The sequence below is a fragment of the Lynx canadensis genome, chromosome C2, assembly GCF_007474595.2.
Source record: "Lynx canadensis isolate LIC74 chromosome C2, mLynCan4.pri.v2, whole genome shotgun sequence".
Taxonomy (NCBI): Eukaryota; Metazoa; Chordata; class Mammalia; order Carnivora; family Felidae; genus Lynx; species Lynx canadensis.
Window position 1 is genome coordinate 155,762,289 of NC_044311.2, and position 22,369 is coordinate 155,784,657.

A 22,369-nucleotide genomic window follows, 5' to 3' on the forward strand; every position below is an offset into this window, starting at 1 on the left:
CTTTTTTGGGGGGTGGGGCTGGTTCTTTCTGGGCTGCAGATAATCAGGGTGACAACTTACCGATGACGGGGTCTGTTCTTGTGTCGGAAACTGTCACGGTCCGTCTGGTCACTGTCACGGCTCACGTGGTTGCTCTGGCCAGTATGACCCCCAGGTGAATCTCAGCGGCAGTGCGGTGGCCGTCACGGCTGAGCCCTCGTAACGCTCGCCCCCGTGCTGCCCCCTACGCCCCGTCCTGCCCAGTGTCTGGCTGGGTCTCGGGTGCACACACGGGGGATTTTAACACGGCCACACTCGCCCAGGAGAGAGTCCGCCACCACGGGCCGCGTTCTGACTTAATGCCCGTCAGGAGGTGGGATTTGCCCTCTTCGTAGGGCGTCTCTATGGAAAGGTGTTTATGCTTCTAAAAGTGTTTTTTTTTTTTTTTTTTTAATTTTTTAACATTTATTTGTTTTTGAGAGACAGAGAGAGACAGAGTATGAACAGGGGAGGGGCAGGGAGAGAGGGAGACACAGAATCCGAAACGGGCTCCAGGCTCCGAGCTGTCAGCACAGAGCCCGACACGGGGCTCGACCCACGAACCGCGAGATCATGACCTGAGCTGAAGTCGGACGCTTAACCGACTGCGCCACCCAGGAGCCCCTAAAAACATTTTTTTGAGAAAAGAGAAGTAACCAGGGGATTTCATTGATCTCCTCTCCTTTCCTGGGAGAGTCTATTTGTACGATCGTTATTTGTATATTTTAGGGTTTTGCTGTTGGTTGGCCTGTGACAAGGTTTTTTGCCTCCATTCTACTCTTTAACTCACTTTGCTTTGATATAAATCAAGTTTATATCGAGCTGCGTGCCCAGCTCAGCGTCAAGGGTGCTGAGAGGCTTGGAGCAAACCGCCACCTTTCCCGCCCGCTGTTCCCGCCTCTCGTGTCAGGCACCTGCTTCCTGATCTTACAGTCGTTCCTTCTGCTGTCTTCCTCCCCGTTTCTAAACACTAAGTCACCCCTTACACACCTGCTTTGGGCTCGCTGTCGTGGCAGGAGCCCCTGCTCGCTCTGGCTTTCCCCCATCTTCCGTGTGTGTTTGGCCTTGTGGCCACACCCCTGCTCGGTTTTAATGTTACCCTGACTGGGTAAATACGGGTCTGTGCCGAGCTGAGTGTGTAACTGTGATCACAGCACTTTTCTGGGTCACGTGTTTGCTTCTGCCCGAGTGAACCGCTGCCTTGCTGAGTCCCCTGGCCGAGTGCTCGTGGGGCCGTGGCCGACACCCTCGTGCTGATCCCCCTACGCCCTGCCTTCCAGAAGGCACATCGGAGCTGTGTGCCCCCAGAAGCTCTCCGTCTCCTGCTCGCAGGGGCTCGTCTCTCTCTGGGCCAGGCACAGGGCATGTTCTTGAACTTTCCTTTGACATCACCTTCAGGAGTCCCCTCTCTTGGAGCGTGTACCTCTGCTTTCTTAGCTTTATTCCCCACTTTGAAAACATCCAGAGGAAATACGCTGGGAGGTACATTTTGTTGAGACTTTGCAAACCTGAGAATGACTTCATTTCGGTCTCGTGATGCAATCCGTGTCCAAGTGCAGCTCCGGGATGCAGATGACCGTCACCGGGGCTGGAGGCCACGGCGTCTCTGTGCCCTCGTGGCCACATCGCCCGGGGAAGAGGCCAGCATCTTCTGTCTCCCGTCGGATGCTTCTCTCCTCCGTGCTGCTGCAGTGCAGTCCCACAACCTCGTGTCCTTGGGTCGGGGACGTGTGCTCGGAGTCTCCCGAGACGGCCCTGCCCCCTCCCCGGCACGCACAGTCTCCTTGTAGAGCCTTTGCTAACCGAGCGTCGGACCCTCCGAACAGAGTCTCTGGACTTCCGTGTGTTTGTGCTCCCATTGTCTCGTTCTCAGAGACTTACTTTTCTCTCCGCGCCCCCTCCCCCCACCGCCTTCCGCCCCGTCCTCGAAGTTCAAAGTGTTCAGCAGAGCAGGGATTTTCCAGACCCTCCTCGGCCTCTGTGCTTTGCGTTGAAGCTCCCGTTTTTGGCCCAAGGGTGGCTGCAGTTGTCTCTAGCTTCTGTGTTCTCGCTCTTCCCTCTGTGCCTCAACGTTCGTTCCCGCTGGTGTCTGCTTTTTGTGATGGAGACTTTCATTTATTTTTAAAATTATTATCAATATTATTTTATGTTTAATTTACGTCCAAGTTAGTTAGCATGTGGTGCAGCGGTGATTTCAGGAGGAGATTCCCTAACGGCCCCTCCCCATTTAGCCCATCGCCCCTCCCACAGCCCCTGCGGCAGCCCTCTGTTTGTCCTCTGTATTTAAGAGTCTCTTCTGTTTTGTCCCCGTTCCTATTCTTACGTTATTCTGGCTTTCCTTCGGTTCGCCTGTTTTGTCTCTTAAAGTCCGCATACGGGTGAGGCCATACGATGTCTGTCTTTCTCTGCCCGACTAATTTCGTCAGCCCAGCCCTGTCCAGTTCCGTGAGATGGAGGATTTCAGATGTTTGGGGACAGTTGCCTGTCCTCGGAACCTGAGCCGCTAGGAAGCCACTGGGTGCGCGTCGGGCGCGGGCCGCGGCAAGCGGGCCTCTCCGTTGGCCGGCCTCGGAGCGTCTTCTTCACTCGGTGACTCCAGAGAAGGGCTCTCAGATTTCTCGCTCGGGGCACAGGCCTGGCGGCAGGGGCGGGGTCGGGCTGGGGTCTCCCGTGTCGTGTGGAGGCTTTCCTTGCCCCTCACTCCCACCGTCCAGCTGCGCTCAACACGTCCTCCGTCTCCTGCGGGCCGGGGGACAGATGGGTCATCTGCGGAGAATGACGGGGAGGGTCCGGGGCTGTCTCTGCTTCTTGAGCAAACTTCCGGCCAGTTTCCTAGGCTTTTCACCCCCTCCTGTCCAGTCCCTGGCCTTGCTGGAGCCCCGCAGGGCCAGCGGCTGCTCTGTTCCGAGGCCCTCGGTCTGCTTCCTCACGCAGCCTCGCCGGCCCTCTCAGACCCCGTGGACGCCATCCGTGGGGGGCCTGTTTCTGAGCCCACGGTTGCTTCAGCCCTGCACAAGAAAAGCGACACTGAGCCCATGTCAAGCTTCGTGAGGAACATTACACGTTAATTGAGACAAATAAGGCAGACGAGCTAAAGTTTGGCCCCTGGTGCCTGGGAACTCCTACTGGAGGTTCACTTCCCACTCTTCCCCGTGCACACGTAGGAGCACGGAGAGGGCGCGCGACACCACCCGCTTTCAGCCCCCGACAAGGAAACCCGTTTCCGAAAACTCTTATGGCCTGGATAATAATCTTTGGTTTTAAAATATTTTAGGTACAGTCAGTGTCTTAACGTCTCCTTTAAGTCATAAATTCTGTTTAGATGATATTGTTGAGGCTTTTAAAGAATGTATCCAAAATGATATAAATCCAGAGGGAGCACAGATAATACGGTGACCTCTCCAAAATAAAGTTCCAAATCCTTTCTTTTTTTTCAAAAAATTTTAATGTTTATTTTTGAGAGAGAGAGAGCACGAGCAGAGCAGGAGCAGAGAGAGAGGGAGACATAGAATGCAAAGCAGGCTCCAGGCTCTGAGCCGTCAGCACAGAGCCCGACGCGGGGCTTAAACTCATGAACAGTGAGATCATGATTTGAGCCAAAGTTGGACGCTTAACCGACTGGGCCACCCAGGCGCCCCGAGTTCCAAATCCTTTAAACTGTGTCTGTGGGGGCGCCTGGGTGCCCCAGTCAGTTAAGCATCTAACTTCGGCTCAGGTCATGGTAAATCAACTGTGTCTATGAATGCATCATATTGAAGTTGATGTTCGTTTTCTTGTGGAGTCTGTTTCATACATAAGTTCTCAATTCAAGTGTAACAGTAGAGAGGTCTCTGCTGTGTGTGTGTGAGGCCCTGGTGAGTGGTGATCGCTTTCGTCCCCTGCCCACGTCGTGAACACTGATGCCACCGTCCCCACGGGCGTGCTGGGCATCAGGTGCGGCGCCTGGGACCTGCCGGGGCCTGAGGCCTGTCCTTACAGACATCAGATCTCTCTTTCGTTTGTGTGCAGGACATTCGTGTCAGCGGTGCCCTGCCCGTCCTTCCTTTTGAAAGGCAACGGACAGAGCGTGTTCCCTGCTCTCCGCGGGGGGTGGGGGCATCGGTCGTGGCTGCGGAGGCGTCTGGGCCACCGGCGGTCCCTCGTCCCTTGCTCTGCGATGCTTCTGTCTGCTCCTGTGTGTGCCTTTGCCCCCTGCTCTGCCCACGGGCCCTCTCCAGCCCTCAAGCCTTCCTGCCCGTTCTTGGTGATTGCCTGACAGCTCTCTCGGCTGGGAGAGCGGTGTTTTATCACGTCCCTTGCCAGAGGGCGCAAGGCGAAAACGGGCAGTGGATGAGAGGGCCGTGGGGTTGGCATGTCGACAGGGGAGTGACCCCGGGGACCTGTCGGTGCCCGTGTCACCTGCCTCGCCAGATGAGGGGCCACGACAGCGAGACAGCCGTGCCCGTGGCGACGATGCCCCGGGATCCTCCTCCCGCCCCGAATAGCCTGCACCCGCTCCAGTGCACGTGCCCCTGCTATCGACAAGCCATTTATCCGTAGATCTTTGGTTATCGTCTCCATCTGAAGTCCTGAGCCGCTTGGATGTGTCATAATTTTCTGTGCTTTCTAACATTTTCTTTTCAATTGTTTCAAAGCTCCAGTTACAGTTAAACCAAGATCTCAGCATCTTGCATCAAGATGACGGCTCAGCTAAGAACAAAAGGGGCGTTTTGCCGAAGCATGCCACCAACGTGATGAGATCTTGGCTCTTTCAGCACATAGGGGTAAGAACGCAAGTGACCGCACTGCTAGCCGCACCCGAGCTGCTTGCTTTCTGGCGCACTTCCCGCGAAAGATGTGCTGGTCTGCGCGAGCAGGCCCGGCGTGGAGTATCGGTCTTTTGGCGATCGTCTAAACGTCGGGGTGGAGTATGGGGCGGAAGGAGGGTTACCAAAACCCGGAGGCCACCCCCTCAAGTGACTTAAACAGGAGGGCACCCCTGGTGAAAAGGGAATACTTCCAGCTCACGTCAATCCCGTGCGTGCGTGAGAGCCAGCTCCCCGTGAGTGATGACGGGGTGAGGTGGGGTGAGGTCAGTTAGGGAGGCGGGCAGGCAGAGGCTGGGTCGGGGCAAAGCCTGGGCAGACAGCGCGATGTCGCACGTATTGGACTTGAAAGGAAGAGGTGGGAAGGTCGAAGATCGCGATGTGGACGGAGTGGGGAGCACGTGACACAGAGTGGGGCCCACAGGCAGCACCAGCCCATCCACGTTGTGTGTGTGCGCCTGTTTCCTCCCCTGGGTCACGGCCACGTCGTCTCCGCAAGGTGTCCCCTCCCGGGAAGCACATACTTGCTGCTCCGTTCAGCGGGGGACACCCTCAGTCCGCGTGCCCCTGAACCTGCGGGAGGCGTGTGGCCCGGAGCAGCTTCCAGGAGTGACCGCCCAGCCTGCTGGCCGGGACCAGGAGTGACCAGGTTGGCTTTCGGGGGAGCGTGTGGCGAGACCGAGGTGGGAAAGTGGACACCACGTGCTGCGTTAAGCCACGTCCGGCGGAAGGAGGGGCCTTTGTGTAGTGAGGAGGGACAGGAGGTCGGGAGGTCCAGCAGGGAGCTGCCCGGAAGCCTCGGGAACCGGCTTCGCGGCCGGGTGCCTTCATCCCAGCTTGTTTTCTCTGGTGCACGCGCCCCCTGCCCCTGTGGCCCCGGCCTCCACGCGACCACACGGAGTGCCCGCGCCCCCGACTGCCGTGGCCGTGGGCTGGCTCTGCCCCTCTCCGTCACTGCCGTGGGCGCCTGCTCGTGCCTTTGGCTGCCGCGGCCTCTTCCTCCCTGCCCCGCGCTCCCCGTCCGCATCCCAGTGCGCCGTGCTTGTCCGCGAGGTGCCTGTCGGACCCAGGGCTCCTCGCGCCCTTTCCCTGCATCCACCGTTTGGGAAGCCCGCTGCCTGGGCCCGCGGCCTGCGCTTGTTCCTGGGACCGGTCTCCGTCCTCACCCCGGCTGTGAGCCACGAGGCCAGCGTCCATCTCGGTCATCCCGCGTCTTCTGGGGTTTGGCCCTTGACGCGGCCGGGTGGCACCCCCTTTTCTCTGACTGGCGTCAGGCTCCCTAGTAGCCGGGAGGTGACGGTCCAAAGTAGCAGCCGGCTGGAGGCTTTGAACCGGCATGTGATGTCGCTGAGCAGTCGGGGCGGGGAGGGGGGCAGGACCCCTCTCCCTTTCTTGGAGGGAAGGCCCTGAGGGAGCCGGGCCCCCGCTTCCCTCCTGCTCTGCTGTCCTGGTCTCCGCTAGCCACCCCCGCCTGCAGGACACGGCAACACGTGCCAGAGAGGACGGTGCTGTCTCTGAGCGGCGTGGCCACACCTGGAAACGTGTCCCGAAAGGTTTCGCGTCAAGAGGAGAGGTTTTATGGATGACGGGCACAGCGATGTTGGGTGTCCCGACGCCAAGACTGGGCGTGGGGTTTAGGACACACCCATCTGCCAGACCGTTACACAGCTGGCCAACTCGGCAGCGAGGGCTGGGGCGCCAGGAAGGTTCGGGCAGGTGGCAGGGAGTGAGGGTGGGACGTACCCGCGTCTGAGCCCACTGTGATCTCACAGCCGATGCGTGGTCGTCACGCTACAGACAGGTGGTAGGATCGGCATTTTTCTTTTAAGTTTCCTTTAACGTCGTGAAGCAGTAACGTTGTGAAGCAGTAAACCCTGTGACAAGGTCGAAGTAAAATGTTCCTTTATTTCCCCCCATGAAGCATTTTCTGTCTCTCTTGCCCTCGTGTCTCGGAAATCGCATCCTCTCCGGTGGTGGTCCCAATACGCTAGGATAGCGTTTTCTGCTGTATGATGGCTTTCTTTGTTTTTTGTTTTGTTTTTGGTGAAAGCACTTAGGTTTCCTGCCCCCTTTGATTTTATGAGCTTATATTTATTATTTTTTTAAGTTTATTTATTTTGAGAGAGAGAGAGAATGAGGGAAAGGCAGAGAGAGAGAGAGAGAGAGAGAGAGAGAGAATGAGGGAAAGGGAGAGAGAGAGAGTCAGTCCCAAGCAGGCTCTGCTCTTTCAGCTCAGAGCCCAACGCGGGACTCGAACCCACGAACCCTGAGATCATGACCCGAGCCGAAATCAAGAGTCGGGCCTTTAACTCACCGAACCCCCCAGGCGCCCCGCAAGCACGGTTATTTGCATTTGGGGGCCTCTACCTCTGGCCGTGTGCTGTGGGCAGACCGATGGAACCGCCGTCGTCTGAGGGAGCAGGCACGCTGTGGGGGTGAGCCTGGCGCCCCACCGGCGTGACTCCCGCCCACCGAGTGATACTCACGGGAGCCTCTGCCCCCGTGTGCTCTCCGGGGCCCCGGGGCGTCCACAAGGGACGTGGGTGCGCGTAGCTCTGAGAGTAAACGTCTTCACGGTTTCTGCGTGCGGACGGTAATCAGTCTTGGAGAAACCGTTTATGCCGTAGGTGAGAATTACCTTCCTTTGGGACTTCTGTGACTTTTGATACGTACTTCTGGTTTAATGCTGTTTTTTTTTAAGTGAAAGGTACTAATCACAAGGGAAGGAGTGACGTAGCAGACACACACATCCCCAGCGGTGGCTCGGTCTGCTGACCGCGCAGGCTGACCTAGCGGGGCGGCTCCCGAAAAGCCGTCCGCGCGGCCCCTTGTCGGTGTCTCCTCACGATACCCGTGACAGAAACGTGTCACCCCGTGGGACGGGCCTGGAACAGCCTGCCCTGCCCCTTCCCCGCGCCCTCCCGTTTACCCAGCTGTCGGATGGGGAGTGCGTGTGCCCTCCTGCCTCAGTTTCCTCATCTGTAGAATGGGGATGACCGCCGTGTCTCAGAAGTGACCGAGGAAAGCGGTTCACTGTAGGACGTGCAGCCTGACGTCCGTGCCGTCTGGCCGGGTCAGAGCTCAAGCCTCTGTCCACAGCGTGTGCTCCTAACGTACCCTCGGCGGGGCGGTCCCTAAATTACCGGCTGTATCACGTGGTTGGGACAGTGACCCCCCCGCGGTGGCAGCAGCTCCTGGCGGTGGTGGCACCACTTGTGCCGTCTGTGAGCCTCCGGCTGTTGCAGCCCGCCTTTGTCTGCGCCCCAACTGCCGCGTTGGCGCTGAGCGGCTCGGGGAGACGCTACATTCTGTGCGGGACGTTTCTAAAACAAGTTTGTGAGGCTGAAGGCGTTTTAGCAGAACACTATCGCTGCTCACCAGTCTTTTTGTTAATGTTTATTTATTTTCAGAGAGAGAGAGAGAGAGCATGCACGCAGGGGGAAGGGCAGAGAGGGAGGGACAGAGAGAGAATTGCACGCGGGCTCCACACCGTCAGCCTGACTCAGGGCTCAGGCTCACAAACCGTGAGATCACGACCTGAGCCAAAATCGGGAGTTGGACGCTGAACCCACTGACCCGCCCACCCAGGCGCCCCACTACTTAGCGGTTCTTACTAAGGACTGTTCACGCGTTTCTCGTCTACCCAGAGAAGCCGGAGTTCCTGTGTAAACACCGAGGTTCACGGTAACTTTTCTTCTTGTTTGTAGCATCCCTACCCGACAGAAGATGAGAAAAAACAGATCGCTGCTCAGACAAATTTGACACTACTCCAAGTTAACAACTGGTAAGATGCGCCCGCTCCCCAAGGTCGTGCCAGTCAGCGCGATAGAACCCTTGAAAGCATGGACGCTAATCAATAGCGGAATTTGGCTGAAGATTCCTGAGTTCTTTTAACCAGCAGCACTGTCGTCAGGACTGGGATCGGTGGCGGGAGGCTTGAGAAGAGATCAGCACACGCTTTCAGCTTTCGGGGATCAGTGGCCCTCGCGGTGGACTCTCTGCCCACACGCTGCCTGTGCCGTTAGACTTGCGTGTCTCCGCCGTGTTTCTAGCCCCGAGCCCCCACGCTCAGTGCCGATGGCCTGTTTTCATGGGTAACCTTCTCCGGGTGGTGACGGCCGCCATGAGGCATCCTGACCTTGGGGGCACCCCCCGTGGCTCTCCCACCTTTGGGAACCTTGTGCCACTTTGTTCAGCTCTGAGTGGGGGTCCAGGTGGTGGTCCCACCCACAGCGGGGTCCTATGGGGACCTCGGGGCCCTACGAGGGACACGCCTGGGACAGGGTTGACTTCGTGGATGAAACGTCCTCCTGTTCTAACTCCGGTGTCACGTACTGTCATGGACGCCTGAACCCTGACCGCGTGCCCCAGAAATCAGGGCTGCGCCCGTCAGTAATGGCGCTGGGGTCCAGGGGCGCACTTGCATTTTGTGCGGCTGTCACTTGTGTCCTTTGTGTTCACGTGCGCCCGTGTGGACGCGAGTCCAGCTTACAGAACGGGCCCGTGTAGAAGAGAAGAGAGCACACGTCCCATCAGTTGGAAATACCGTTAGAGCTTACACCTGGAGGTCAGGTGGGCTCCAGGGTACGTGACGGGGTCTCCCGGCACACGCAGTCGTCTGTGCGGGACGGGTGCTCAGGTACCGCACCAAACATCTCCGGTATCCCGCCGTGGGCCATTGTTTCGGTTTTGGGAACCGGTGATAGACCATACTCCTTGAACTGTCTCCTGTAGAATCTTGAAATGCCGTTAGCAGAAACGGAGGTTTCACATGTGTTGTCGCTGTGACGTTCGTGACGGCCTAGGACACGCTCCATTTCCTCCTGTCCCCTCGCGTGACACGTCCTGTCTCGGTTCGGTCCTACCAGTGGTCGATTCGTTGGGGGTGAATGTTAGAGACACTTGTTTGCACATTGTGATGCTTTTGCCGCTGCCCGGCCTTCCCACTTTTCTTCAGGGTTGACTTCCTTGAGCTCTGTTAGCAGAATTGTCTTGTCTAGAAGGTTTGACCTCAACTTTTTTTTTTTTTTTTTTAATTTTGGTTAATGTTTGTTTTTGAGAGAGAAACAGAGCACGAGCAGGGGAGGGGCAGAGAGAGAGAGAGAGAGAGACAGACAGACAGACAGACAGAATCCGAAGCAGGCTCCGGGCTCCGAGCTGTCGGCACAGAGCCCGACGCGGGGCTCGAACCCACGAACCGTGGGATCCTGACCGGAGCCGAAGTCGGACGCTCAAGCGACTGAGCCATCCAGGCGCTCCTGCTTGTTTCTGTTTTTAGAACGTATCTTCCTGCAATTGTAGATAGTTTTGAATGCGAGGGTTATATTTTTTAAACTGTATTTGAGTAATCTCTACCCCCAACGTGGGGTTCAAATTCACGACCTGAGATCATGAGCGGGCCAGCCAGGCACCCGGGACCGTTAGGACTTTAACGCGAAGTGACCTTGTCACTGGTCTGGGCCCAGCTCTGCTCTGTGTCGGGGGCACCGAGAGCAGCGTGTGGTGGCGCAGCACCGGGACAGAAGTAGAGCCCGCGTGTCCGCTGGTGCTCGCCTTTCTGTTGCTGTCAGGGTCCCGCTGCGGGGGTTAGCAGGCTGGGCTGCGGCGAGAGCTGAGCCCCTGTCGCTGTCCTGGAGGAGGCCGGGCCGGTGCAGCTGTGGCCCGGTCGGAGCGTGCGGTCCGAGCTCGCCAGCGGCCGTGGGCGTCCCGCAGGCTGCGGTCACAGCAGGTGGGGGGCGCGGGGAGACAGAGCCCCTCCCAGGTGCCGGCAGGGGTGCAGGCTTTCCGTCCACGCACTTACGAGCCGCCTGCCCTGCCGACCTCAGGCTCCCGCAGCAGCAGTGGTTGTGCGCGTGCGGGGTCAGGGGTCGGGTCCCCGCGGGGGTGGTGAGTCGCTTCTGAGCTGCCTCGTGGTGGAGGCGGTTAGTGACCTAGGAACTTAGTTCCTCTGGGACTAGCCCGTCGTGAGCGGCGTGCAGGGTCGCAGGTCTGGCCCCAGAGCCGTGCTTGGAGGTGACCACGAGGTCAGGGCGGGACAGGACCCCCGGGTGTGCAGTGTGGCCGCTCCCCGGCCCCCTCCCCGGGGACACCGGCGCCCCACCTGCCATCCACGTGCGCTGGGCCGGGGGAGAGGTGCGCGGGCCACCTGAGGTCCAGGCTGGCTCTGACGCCTCCCCTGTAGGGACGTCTGCTGTCCCAGTGACCGCTTCTGGTGTCGCCCTCCACACCCAGGTTCATCAACGCCAGAAGACGGATTCTTCAGCCCATGTTGGATTCTAGTTGCTCAGAAACTCCAAAAACCAAGAAGAAGACAGCTCAGAACAGACCCGTCCAGAGGTTTTGGCCCGACTCCATCGCCTCGGGAGCTGCACAGCCGCCGCCCAGCGAGCTGGCCATGTCAGAAGGTGGGCCTCGTGGGGACTGGGGGGGCAGTGGGGACAGGGAGGGGGAGGGGGGGTGTGGGGGGGGCCCAGAGTCTGGGGGAGGGCCTGGCTGCTTGGGGGCAGCAGGGGTGTGGGCAGGGACGGCCTTGACCGCGGTGGCAGCCGTGAGCCTTGGGTCGCGGCGGCTGCGGTGTTGCGCGCGTGACGCGTGAGGGAGGCATCGTGTACGGAGCGCGGTGCGTCTGGGAGGCCCGGTGTCCTGTGCGTTCTGTCCTTTTCCAAACCCTTTTCGTGTTTCTTTTCCCTGGGAGCTCGGCGCTCAGGATGGAGCTCTGCCAGCCCCCCCACCTGGCATCTCACCCCTTTTCCCTGTGAGCCCCCGCGGCTGGTCCCCTCCGACGGTGTCCCTCTCCCTCATCACAGGCCCCCGTCCCCGCATGCGCCATAAGCACCTTTCCGTGGGCACGCCTTGCCCAGGTGTGGACTGTCTGGGTGTGTGTGGTTCTCGGTGTGTAGGTGGTGTTCCCAGCCCGTCCCCACTGTCTCGTTCTTCCTGTTTTCGCAGCAGTTTGCTGTTCCCGAGGAAAGTTCGCGGCCCTTACGTCTTCGAACACTTTCTGACGCCCCCCCCCCCCGCCCCGCCCCCGCGGGCCCCCAGGTCCCCGTCTGTCCCGCTGTTCTTTCTAGGGTTTGGGATTCCGTCTCTCGTTTCCGCTTGATAGTTTCCACGTCTGTGTTGGGGCTTCGCTAACCTTTTCTCCCGTGGTTAAGCTGCCAACGGTCCCACCACGGGCGTGTCTCAGGGTGGACATCATAGTGCGCGTTTCCAGAAGTTCGGGACAGTCTTTGGCGGCTCTCATGGCTCTCCTTCGTAGCATACAGTCACAGCAGCCGCTTTGATGGCCTCCTCTGCTGGTTCTAACATCTGTCAGCCCCAGGCTGGTTTCCGGTGACCCGGTTTTCTGCTCACTGTGGGTGGTTTTCCTGCCTGGTGATCCTGGACTGGATGGCAGGCCTTGGGAATGCCACCTTGCTGGGGGTGGGTGCTTTTGCACGGGGGCAAGGCTCCCGAGCTCTGTTCCAGCCCTGAAGGGACCCTCTCGTGCCCTGCTCGGTGATCGGCCCTTGTTTGGTGACCAGCGGTGCTCAGTCCTGGGCAGACCACCCGCAACTAAGGCCGGACCTCGGATGGCACCCCATCCCCACGCCCCTCCACCCCCCTGGCCTGGGCATCGTCTTCCGATCTTTCCAGCTGGTTCTTTCCCGGGCCTTGATTGTCTCCTGCTGCCCGTGTGGACCTCCCTCCACCGAACGGACAAGCCGGCTTGTCCACAGATGTGCCGGCCTCGCGGTTGGGACGGGCCCCTCGCAGCGAGCTATGCATCACGCTTTGTTCTGTTTCTTGAGGGCTGGTGTGTGCATTTAAAGCTTTATCGTTTGGGTTTTGATATGCGGTGGCCTTAGGTTTAAATAATGTATATTTTCAGTTCTCGTTTTGTCTTTTAGTCCAAATTACTTAGGATTAGTATTAGGTCTCTCTCCCTCCTTCCGGCCTTGGAAAAGGCAGTGCCCGTGTACTGGGGGAGAAGTTCAAACAAGACTTGCCAGTGACCAGTAAGTTTCTGCCCCGTCTTGGCTTCTGATCTTCTCCAGAAACCGTCCTTATCACCAGTCTCCGGTATCTGCCCCCAGCGCATCTGTGACATGACGTGACGTACCGTGTGGGGGGCAAGGACGGATGAGTGAATCTCTTTAAAGGTGTTTCCCACCTTCTACCGCCCGACACTGTCTCCCGCTGCCGTCGTCACTTGTCGCTGCTCCTGGAGACCTTCAGGGACGAGCGTGTGAGCCCCCTGGGCTGCTGGGGACCAGCGTGTCCCAGGGTCCTCCTTGTTCCCCTTGTCACACGGTCTCCCCGACTGCGACCCTGGCCCCTTGCCTTTGTCTCCTTGCTCATCTCGTCCTGCGTCCTGGTCTCCTGTTCCCTTGCGGCTCCTGCTTCTGCCCTGCACGCCCGCGTCTGTATGGCCCCTTACGGACCGCCTGCAGACCAGGAACTTGCGCCGCCTATTAGCGGAGGAGGGTCTGACGTCTCCTAACCCCTGGCGATCGTCCCAGAGACTCGCGTGGGGGTCCCAACACGAGGTCGGAGGAGCGAACGGCACCCGGCTGGGTCACGAAGTGTCTCCCCGGGTGGGCGCTAATCTGAACGTTCTGCCGCAGGAGCCGTCGTGACGATCACCACGCCCGTGAGCATGAACGTGGACAGCCTGCAGTCTCTGTCCTCGGACGGCGCCACCCTGGCGGTACAGCAGGTCATGATGGCGGAGCAGAGCGAGGACGAGTCCGTGGACAGCACGGGGGACAGCGGGGCCGCGCTCGCCCCCACCCACATCAGCGGGCTGGTCCTGGAGAACAGTGACTCCCTGCAGTAGGGCCGGCACAGCCCAGAACCGTGGGGCGGGCCTGACTTTTTACAGTTTGCACAGCAAACATTTTACACACTTTTATTTCTGACATGTTTTATACGTAGATGGAGAAGAATGCACTTTTGTATTTCATAGTGAGCTTCGAGAGCGCCCTCGCGGGCGCGGCGACTTTCCGGTGTGCGTGTGTGTGCGTGTGTGCGTGCGCGGGTTTTTAAGGAGATTCTTTAAAGGTTTAACGCTAAAAATGTGATGAATGACAGACACCCCCGTGAGCCCCTAATTAGTTAAGGAATAGTGCTGCCATTTTCTAGAAAATTATGCAGTTTTAATTTCGTTCTGTGGTTGAAGCAGGTCCCAGTGGGCTGGTTTATTTGTGTCGCCCACGGATTGGAGAGAAGCTTCTGCACCTTAAAACTGCCAGTGCGAGGTAGACGCCCACGGCGGCAAAGTGCGTGTGGCCCGTGGTGAGCGTGCTCTGGTGGACATACGCCGAGGTCCCCACGGACTTGGTGAGCCTGTTTCATTTGCTATATATGAAAAGAAACTCCTATTTTTACCTTGCTGGAATTATTGGATAAAAAGCTATTTTTATAAATTCGCTATGAATTGGATTATGACTATATTGAGGATAAAATTTCTAGAGAAGAAACACACGTGCTTACTATTTCAATTTGGAATGTTCTGAACTGACCAAATTTAGTGAACCTGCCCAAAGGTAGCTAGCATTCCACGGTTCTCCACCGTCCCGGGGGAGCGATTGACATGTAGTACCGTAGAAGAAACAAGCGTCGAATGCAATTTTGACACCTTCGGACTTCAGTTTATATGTAAAAGCTCAGATTGCATTTCACACTTGATCTGAACCTGTATCTAAAGGTGTTTGCTAATAGGACTTAGGTGAGTTAAGTGAGGTGGTAACCAGTAGTCAGAAGCTGTGACCACACACGTCAGTCTAATTTAAATTCGACTACAGTTAAATGGTTACTGCGCCAGTTAGCTGTGTATTGTTTTAGAAGTTTTTAGTCGGCCCTATGTTATGCATAGAATGTTTATTATAAACTAATATAAGATGTGCTCTGTGCCACCGGCTCAGAGTGAGGCCCAGTAACCAGCACCCGCGCTGTTACGCAATTAACATGTCCCCAAAGCGACACAGCTCCCCGGGCGGGCTCTCCGGCCTCAGCTCACACGCGTCTGCCGTCGGTCCCAGGGTCAGTATTTTCTCCCCGTACGTCGTCGCTTTGGGATTCCCGGCTCCCCCCCCCCCCCCCCCCCGACTTGATCACATGAGGTTTGGAGTAACTTTAGGACTTCCGTTTCCCGGTGACAAGGCAGACCAAAAGAGTAGACTGGGTTTTGTTGCCTTTGTTTTCATTTATTTGCAAGTGGGGCTTTTGCTCAGAAAACAAGCCACCTTGTCTCATCAAGCCTTTGTGTCGTCTTAAAGGGACGCCCAGTGTTCGTGTTTCTAAAAGGTGGTTTGGTGTTTGGGAAGGTCGCCAGTTCTGGAGATTCAGCAGCCGTCATCAGTTACGGACCAAGGTTACATTGCAGGATATCTGGAGCTGGGGCAGATTTTTTCTGGAACTGATTCCCCTCCCCCCCCAAAATTGGTTAATTACAGTTAATCACAGAAGACTTATTTCCTAGGTAACTTAGGAGGCGGTAAGAAATACATAGAATTTTCTTTGAAAAATACTTCAGGAGCTTTAAAAGAAAAAGTGGACTAAACTCTTTTGGAGCGAGAACAACATTTTTAAGCAACAGTTGCGTTCCTTATTTATAAACAATTTGTAATATTTTCAGTTTCGTAGATCATTTTAACTTGACCTAAATCCTAACTTGGTTGGACTTCTTGAAACTAGGAGCTGTGGACACCAGCCAGCCACCTCCCTCCCTCCCCAGTCCCTCCAGTCACCCCGCTCTTTGGGTGCGTGTGGACTCACAGGCAGGTCACTGCCCCCCCCCCCCCCCCGCCCCAGGGGTCACGTTCACTGAGCTGTGGTAGCCTGTTAGTCGAGGGCTGCACAGACTGCCCGTTCGGAGACAGACGGGGGCCGTGCGGGGTCCCGCTGCCCTCGCTGGCCTGAGATCGGCCTTCCGTGCCCGGTGACGCACCGCGCTCCCTGCGGCCGAAGCCGGTTTCCTTAGGCTCGAAGTTCTTACCGGGTTCGGAGGACCAGGATAAGCCATCCAGAGACAGGGCGCTCGTGGACAGGCCTCAGCTTCCCCCCCACTCTCCCCGCGAATAACCGAGGTGCTCGGAGACAACCTTGGCGTGGCAAGCCGTTTCGGTTCATAAAACCGCCGCCCGGCGTGCCTGTCGTCGGTTTGCATTTTATAAACCCCCATCTTCCAGCCCTCGGACCTTCGAGAGAACCTTTGAAAATGGGACTCCCTCGAGCGTTCATTTTCACGGAGCAGATTCGATCCTGACTTTCCGCCAGAAGGACGCTCCGGATGTGTCCCCAGACCCAGAGTAAGAATGTCGTTACCCGTCCCGCGGCTTCGCCGTCCCCCGACGAGCCGCCGCAGGTAGCGACGTCCGTTTCAGTCTCTGTCCGGGACGCACGGTGGGGCGGCAGGTGGTACCAGAGCGCACCTGCGGGTCGCAGCGGCCTTTTCTGCGCGGCCCTCACCTGTGTGAGCCGGCTCGGGGCCCTTGCCTTTCAGACAAACCCAGCCCTACCTGGCCGGTGGGCAAGGCCCACCTCTGGCGGTCAGGGACGGAAGTGACCCAGCAATCTGCCTTTGTTTTAGTTGTGTTCGGTCTACGAACTGACAATCTTTAAAATGTGAATACTGTAACAATATGTTTTCTTGGATTGTTGTCTCGAAAGGGGATTTTTGTGAAGCAATTGATTTATCAAAGCAAAAAAATTAAAAATAGAAACATGCTTCGTGGATGTGTTATTTTGTAAAGCTGGTGGCACCGTGAGCTGTTTTTCCATTTTAAGGAAAACACTCAAATTGGTGACGGGTTTCGCTGCTGACGCGGGGCTCGTAGTGACCCCTGCCCGTTGTTGGAAAAGGAGGATTGCACTGGAGCACTCAGGTCCATTTGCATTTTCTGGAATCTTCGTCAGCTGCTCACTTCCATTAGCTGTTGGCATTCCGGGAAGGAATCGGAAAGCTTTTGTTTGTTTTTTGTTGTGGTTTATCATAAATGAAATTATTTTGACAGTAATGGGAAAATGCTTCGTCGGTGACATATTGCCTATCATAGCGCGTGTTGTGGAATGACCCACGGCCGCTCCCGGACACATCGGAGCGCCACGTTAAAGCCTTTTCAGCGAGGTTTCTTCTTCGTAGGCCAGTGTGTTTGAACTCCCCCCCACGCTGTTTATGCTCAGAGGCTAAGGTCAGCAGACTCGAGTATTTTTAAAAAGTGCATCTGAAATTGCAAGCCTTGCAGGTGACTAGACGAGCCGGCTCTGAAGTCTGTTGTGTTAGGAAACGTTCTGAGCAATTTGATGGCAAATGGAGCCCCTGTGTGCTCTCTCCAGCTCCACTAGGTCAGAGGTGAGAGGCGGACATGAATTGTTAACCAGGTGAGACCTTGGCCCGGTCCTTGACGCCTTGAGGGTTCAAGGGCTTTGTTGGTAAAAGGAAGAAATTGGTTTATAAGGTTTATTCTAGCTCAAAAATTAACATTTCTTTTCTTCCGAGGTTTTATTTAAATCCAAGTTAGTTAACATTCTCCGCAGTCTTGGCTTCAGGGAGAGAACCCAGTGGTTCATCACTTCCATACGAAACCCGGTGCTCATGCCAACAGGTGCCTCCTTAACGCCCGTCACCCTTCAGCCCCTTCCCCCACCCACCTCCCCTTCTGTCGAAAATGTTACAACTAATAAAATCTATCCATCTGTCTGGAGAGATGAGTAAATGAGTGATGACGTGGCGAACGCTGAAAATAAGAAACCTGTTCGGATCAACGTTTGCATTCGGTTATTCTCTGCAGAGGTCATTACGTTCTGCGTTTGGTGTTTGGCCCGAGTGCTGTGCTCTAGACATTCTGAGAAGCAGTTCTCAGTGGCAATTATTTTTGCCCTTTCACAACAGGCCCTGCCGTCTTCACTAAGACCTAAGGCCTCCGAACCGTTTTTACGCTCGAGTTTGCAAAGCTGCAGAGCAGAGCGTCGAGGCACGTGGGACCAGGAGACAGGGGACCCCAGGCAGGCGGCGGGCCCGGGGCTGCCTTCCGGGGCGCCCACCGGCCTGGTCCCGCCCCCTGTCCCCAGGCCCAGGCCCAGCCGCCCAAGGAGGCGGCCCACCTGCTCTCAGCTAAGGCCTGCCTGGGGTGGCCCACTGGACTAACCAGTATTTTCCAGGCAGACGGCTTTTAGGAGGCAGATCTCGCACAGGTGGTTCCGTGTCCCGCATCGTCATTTAAATGAACCCAGGACGTCAGCCTGCAAAAGCCGGTGGTGACTTTAATATGAACGAGGAATTCTTAAGTTGCACCGTGGCTGAAAAGGCACGTTTTAAAGATGTCGATGGCTTTCGTGGCTTAGGCGTTTTTAGAGAATGGCGTGTAGAAAGAAATCAGGTACGTCTTAAAATATTTTGCTTTACGCCACCTCAGTTTCCTCTGATACTAACACAGCGGTCGTGCCAGAAAGAAGTGGTGAGGCCTGTAACCGTTTACGCTCGCTGCCAGTGTAGACCCGAGCTCTCGAAACCAGAGAGAGCAGCCACGGAAGGGGTGTTTCTAGAAGGAGGAGTTGAGCGTGTGGAGGACGAGGGGCTGGGCCCCCAGGAGGTGGCTGATCAGAGCAGGTGGACGGAAGTGGGGGGAGGGCCGACGCCAGCGGTCCGGGGGCCGCGGGGGGACGGCGCTGGGTCAGTGGGACGCGATGAGGGGCGTCTCTCTCACCTCACGGGAAGCCTTTTAAGACCCCAGACACGCAAACGGCCCAGTGGGTTTGGCCGGATCCAGAGGAAGCATTTGTGTCAGGGAAGGACGCTGTGCACCGAGCAGGTGGGAATCTGAGAGAAGTGTTTTCCTTTTCTAACATCGACAACCAGCGGGGAGTCCGCGTTTACGTTTGAGGGGAGAGTCCTGCAAGCCAAACGAAGAGGCCTGGCAACCCAGAGCAGGGCAGGGGACGTCGTGGGCAGGTCCCCGAAGGGCCAGTGTGAACACTGCCCGGCCCGCCGGTGGCTCACCATAGTCAGGGATCTAGGGCTCGAAGCTGCTTTGTCTCGGAAATGGGGGCCTGTGGCCTGGGGGTAGGACCCTCCTCACCGGGACCGCCGTCGCGGGGTCCTCCCGGTGTGCGCCGTCCCACAGGCCCAGCCGGGGGGCCGCGACAGGGTCCCCTGAGGGCCTCTGCGGAGACATCCTGGGCGCCCGGGCCGGGGAGAGGTGAGAGGTGGTGGGTGCAGGGCTGTAGGCGGATGAGCCAGGTGCGCGTGGCAAGCAGGTGTTCTCGGGTCTGGCTCGGTTGACAGGGGGGTCGGGCCTCCTGACTCGGACGGAAGGCCGCGTGGCGGTGGAGGGGCAGGGGGACCAGGGCAGGTCGTCCTCGGGGCCGGGAATGGGCCTCCCCCTCTGTCAGGTCGTCCGTGCAGGGCAGGGGGAGTCCAGTTCCGCGGCAGCCTTTTACCCCCACGTCCCTCCAGCCGGCGAGGCCCTGCCCCTGCCCCCAGCACCAGCCCGGGCGAGGCCGGAGGTGGAGGCCCGGGCCCTCCGGGTTCAGCCTGTGCTGCGGGCACGTCCCGGGGCGCAGGGCCCCCCTTCTCAGCCCTGCCCGCTCGCGCCTCTGCGGCAGGTTGCCTTCCGTCGGGGAACAGTCTTGGGAGGCAGGGGGCCTCGGGCCAGAAGTAGGGCCTTCAGGGGGCGGCGGTAGCTCCTCCCCTCGTGGATTAGGGCCTTTGCTCCCTGTGAGGGAAGGGTCGGGCTGGCAGGTGGGGGTCTCCCTGGGCCCCGCCCTGCCCCCAGCACCCCTGTGAGCGAACACGGCCTCTTGGGGGGGGGGGGGCGGGCCCCTAACGTCCGGGCTGTCGTCTTTCCCCTCCCGGTGCTCTGCTGAAGGGGGGCCGCCCCGAAGGGGTTTGTCCCTCTTTGGATCCAGTCACCGGGTGGCCCCGCAGCCGCAGCTCTGAGCGCGAGGGGACGTAGGATGCAGTGGGTTACCCGCTGCCCGTGTTGTCAGGCCGACGTTCTCTCCGCCTGGAGTGGGAGCAGGGTGGCAACAGGACGGACGGTGAGGTTGGAAGACAGGTCGGAGGGGAGGGGAGGGAGGCAGGGGCAGGCCTGTGCATCCCGCCGCTCTGTCAGGCTGTCAGGACACGCACGTCCCAAGCCGGGTGCCCGGGGTGGAGGGACGCAGGGACGCGGGGCCTTGTCCAAACCTTGTCCAAACCCCGCGTGTGCGGTCCGTCACCAGCTCTCGGGAGGCCCAGCAGTTAACGCCGGGATCCGGAAGGGGAAAACGCGCCTTGCAAACCATTCTTACTTGGGATTGGAGAGGTTGTCTCACGGTTCGCTGCCCGTCGAGTGGACGTCCTGTAACCGTTTGGATCCTGAATCTTTGCCCGGGAGTGTTCGTTTTCTGCAGTGTTGGGGCCTGGTGGCTGCTTAGTTTTCCCCAGTGGCCTCAGCGGTATTTCCAGCCCCGCGTGCTCTCCTGGGCCGTTGGCCATTGAGTGAGACCCTTCTGAGCCTGGGCCAGGTTTTGTTCCCGCCGTGACGTCAGAACTGGGTCACCCAGAGTGTCTGACCACGGCCTCCGCGGTTTCCAGCAGCCTCCCGTCCCTGTGCCCCCCAGTCCTCCCGTCTTGTCAGTGGCCTTGGACTGTCTCTCAGGGTCGTCACACGTGGTTCATCTGCCTTTGCCTTTCCTTAAAGGTATAAGCTTTTAGTGGAGTAAATACCTGTTTCAAAATGCAACTTTTGGGTCGCCTCGGTGGCTCAGTAAGGTGTCCGACTTCGGCTCAGGTCACGGTCTCGCGGTTCATGAGTTCGAGCCCCGCGTCGGGCTCTATGCTGACGGCTCGGAGCCTGGAGCCTGCTTCGGATTCTGTGTCTCCCTCTCTCTCTGCCCCTCCCCCACTCATGCTGTTTCTTTCTCAAAAATGAATAAATGTTAAAAAAAATTTTTTTAATGCAACTTTTGATTTTATTCATTAAATTAGAAATACCTGGCACGTATTTGTTACTGTACGTTAAATTCTCACTTAATTTTAAATTTAAAAAATCTAGACGGCTCAAACGGTCCCGAGGCCATCAGCTTGCACACACACTGCCCGCCGAGCTCGCCCACCAGGCAGCACGCAGGGTCCCTGCTCACCGGTGAGCGTGTGCCCTGGTGGAGCGCCCACGAGCACCCTGCCCGGGTAGCCGGGGGACACGCCGCGCAGCCAGAGCGGGCCTCCCGCCGTAAGGCCAGCTTTCGGGGACCCCAGCGGGCGCCAGGGTGGGTGGTGCCCTGATGGGGCATCGCCTGCTGGCGTCTGCCTCACCCTGCCCGGTCAGCGGGCCAGGCCTCCCTCCTCTCCCCGCTCTCCCGGTGGTTCCGGTAAAGGGTTAAGAGGGATCGGCAGGCCACCCTGGCCGCGCCCGCTGGCTTGTAAAGCTCCTCTGTTCTCCTGACCCCGTGGCCTCTGCTGTAAGAGCCAACAGCCCGGACACGGTCGCCGGGACCTTGGAAGCCGGGGACTCACCCAGTGCAGAGCATTAGCGCGCACGTGTCTGTGGGTGGGACTTGTCACGCGTGACCTCCAGATCAGCGAGCTGACCCGAATAACCAAAGCCGGCCTCTGGTGAGGGCGCTGCTCTGGGGAGGCGGTCTGTCCATGACCAGGCAAAAGTGCTCCTGTATCAGACAGGCACCAAGCCCAAAATGAGGGGCAGCTCCTTGGCTCGGTTCTGGAATGTTCTCCCCTGCTCATTCTGGTCCCTTGGGCCTGTCGTGACTTTGTCGGCACATTTCTGCCCCGGGGCCTTTGCACTGGCTGTGCCTGAAGCCTAAATAGGATTCTTACCTGCCATCTGCTGCTAGGCAGCCTCATACAACTTTCTAGTCTCAAATGTCCCCTTTCGGTGGGCATCAGCTCAACCTGCTTCTCCGCTCTCTGCAACCCTTTTCCTGCTTTTTCTTTTCTGTCATTGTAGTAAAATACACATAACATAAATACACCATCTTAACTAAATTTTTAAGCATACAGTTCTGTGGCATTAGGTACGTTCACACTGTTGTGCAACCCATCCCTACCGTCCGTCTCCAGAACTTTCCGTTTTCCCAAACTGAAACTCAGTCCCCATTAAATACGCCCACTCGCCATCCGTCTCCCTTGGCCCCTGATGGCCCCCGTTCTGCTTTTCGTGTTTATGGGTCTGACCCTTCTAGGTGCCTCTGTGAGTGTGACTTCCGCGACTGGTTTACTTCATGGAGCACAATGTCCTCAAGGTTCGTCCCCATATGGTGTGTCAGAACGTCTTCCCTCTTAAGGCTGGGTAATATTCCGCCACTTGGATAAACCGCACTCGTTTCACCCGCCAATTTCTCGGCAGCAGGAGTCGGTCCCTGATCCCACCCACCAGGGGGTCCGGTGTGGAGGCCTTTGTGATTCCAAGGCCTGGAGCCGTGTCTGGTGTGAAGGGGTGCTTGGTAACGTCTGCTGGGCGCAGAACGAGCTGTTAGTGTCTCTGTGCTGTCAGGCCGCCCCCCCCCCCCCCAAGGCTGCTCCGATGTCCCCCTCCCGGGAGTGGCGGAGGCCCGTGCCCGGG

General features: G+C 57.9%; 1 protein-coding gene across 5 annotated transcripts in view; it reads left to right on the forward strand.

Moving 5' to 3' along the window:
* Positions 1-16,530, forward strand: part of PKNOX1 (PBX/knotted 1 homeobox 1) — a 59,848-nt gene extending 43,318 nt beyond the window's left edge. For all 5 annotated transcript variants that reach the window (XM_030328867.1, XM_030328869.1, XM_030328866.1 and 2 more), the window contains 4 exons: positions 4,653-4,781; positions 8,531-8,607; positions 11,055-11,227; positions 13,430-16,530. In XM_030328867.1, coding sequence (XP_030184727.1) covers positions 4,653-4,781; positions 8,531-8,607; positions 11,055-11,227; positions 13,430-13,641 — 591 coding nt within the window. In that variant the 3' untranslated portion in view covers positions 13,642-16,530. The remainder of the gene's footprint in view (positions 1-4,652; positions 4,782-8,530; positions 8,608-11,054; positions 11,228-13,429) is intronic.
* Positions 16,531-22,369: the final 5,839 nt, after the last annotated feature.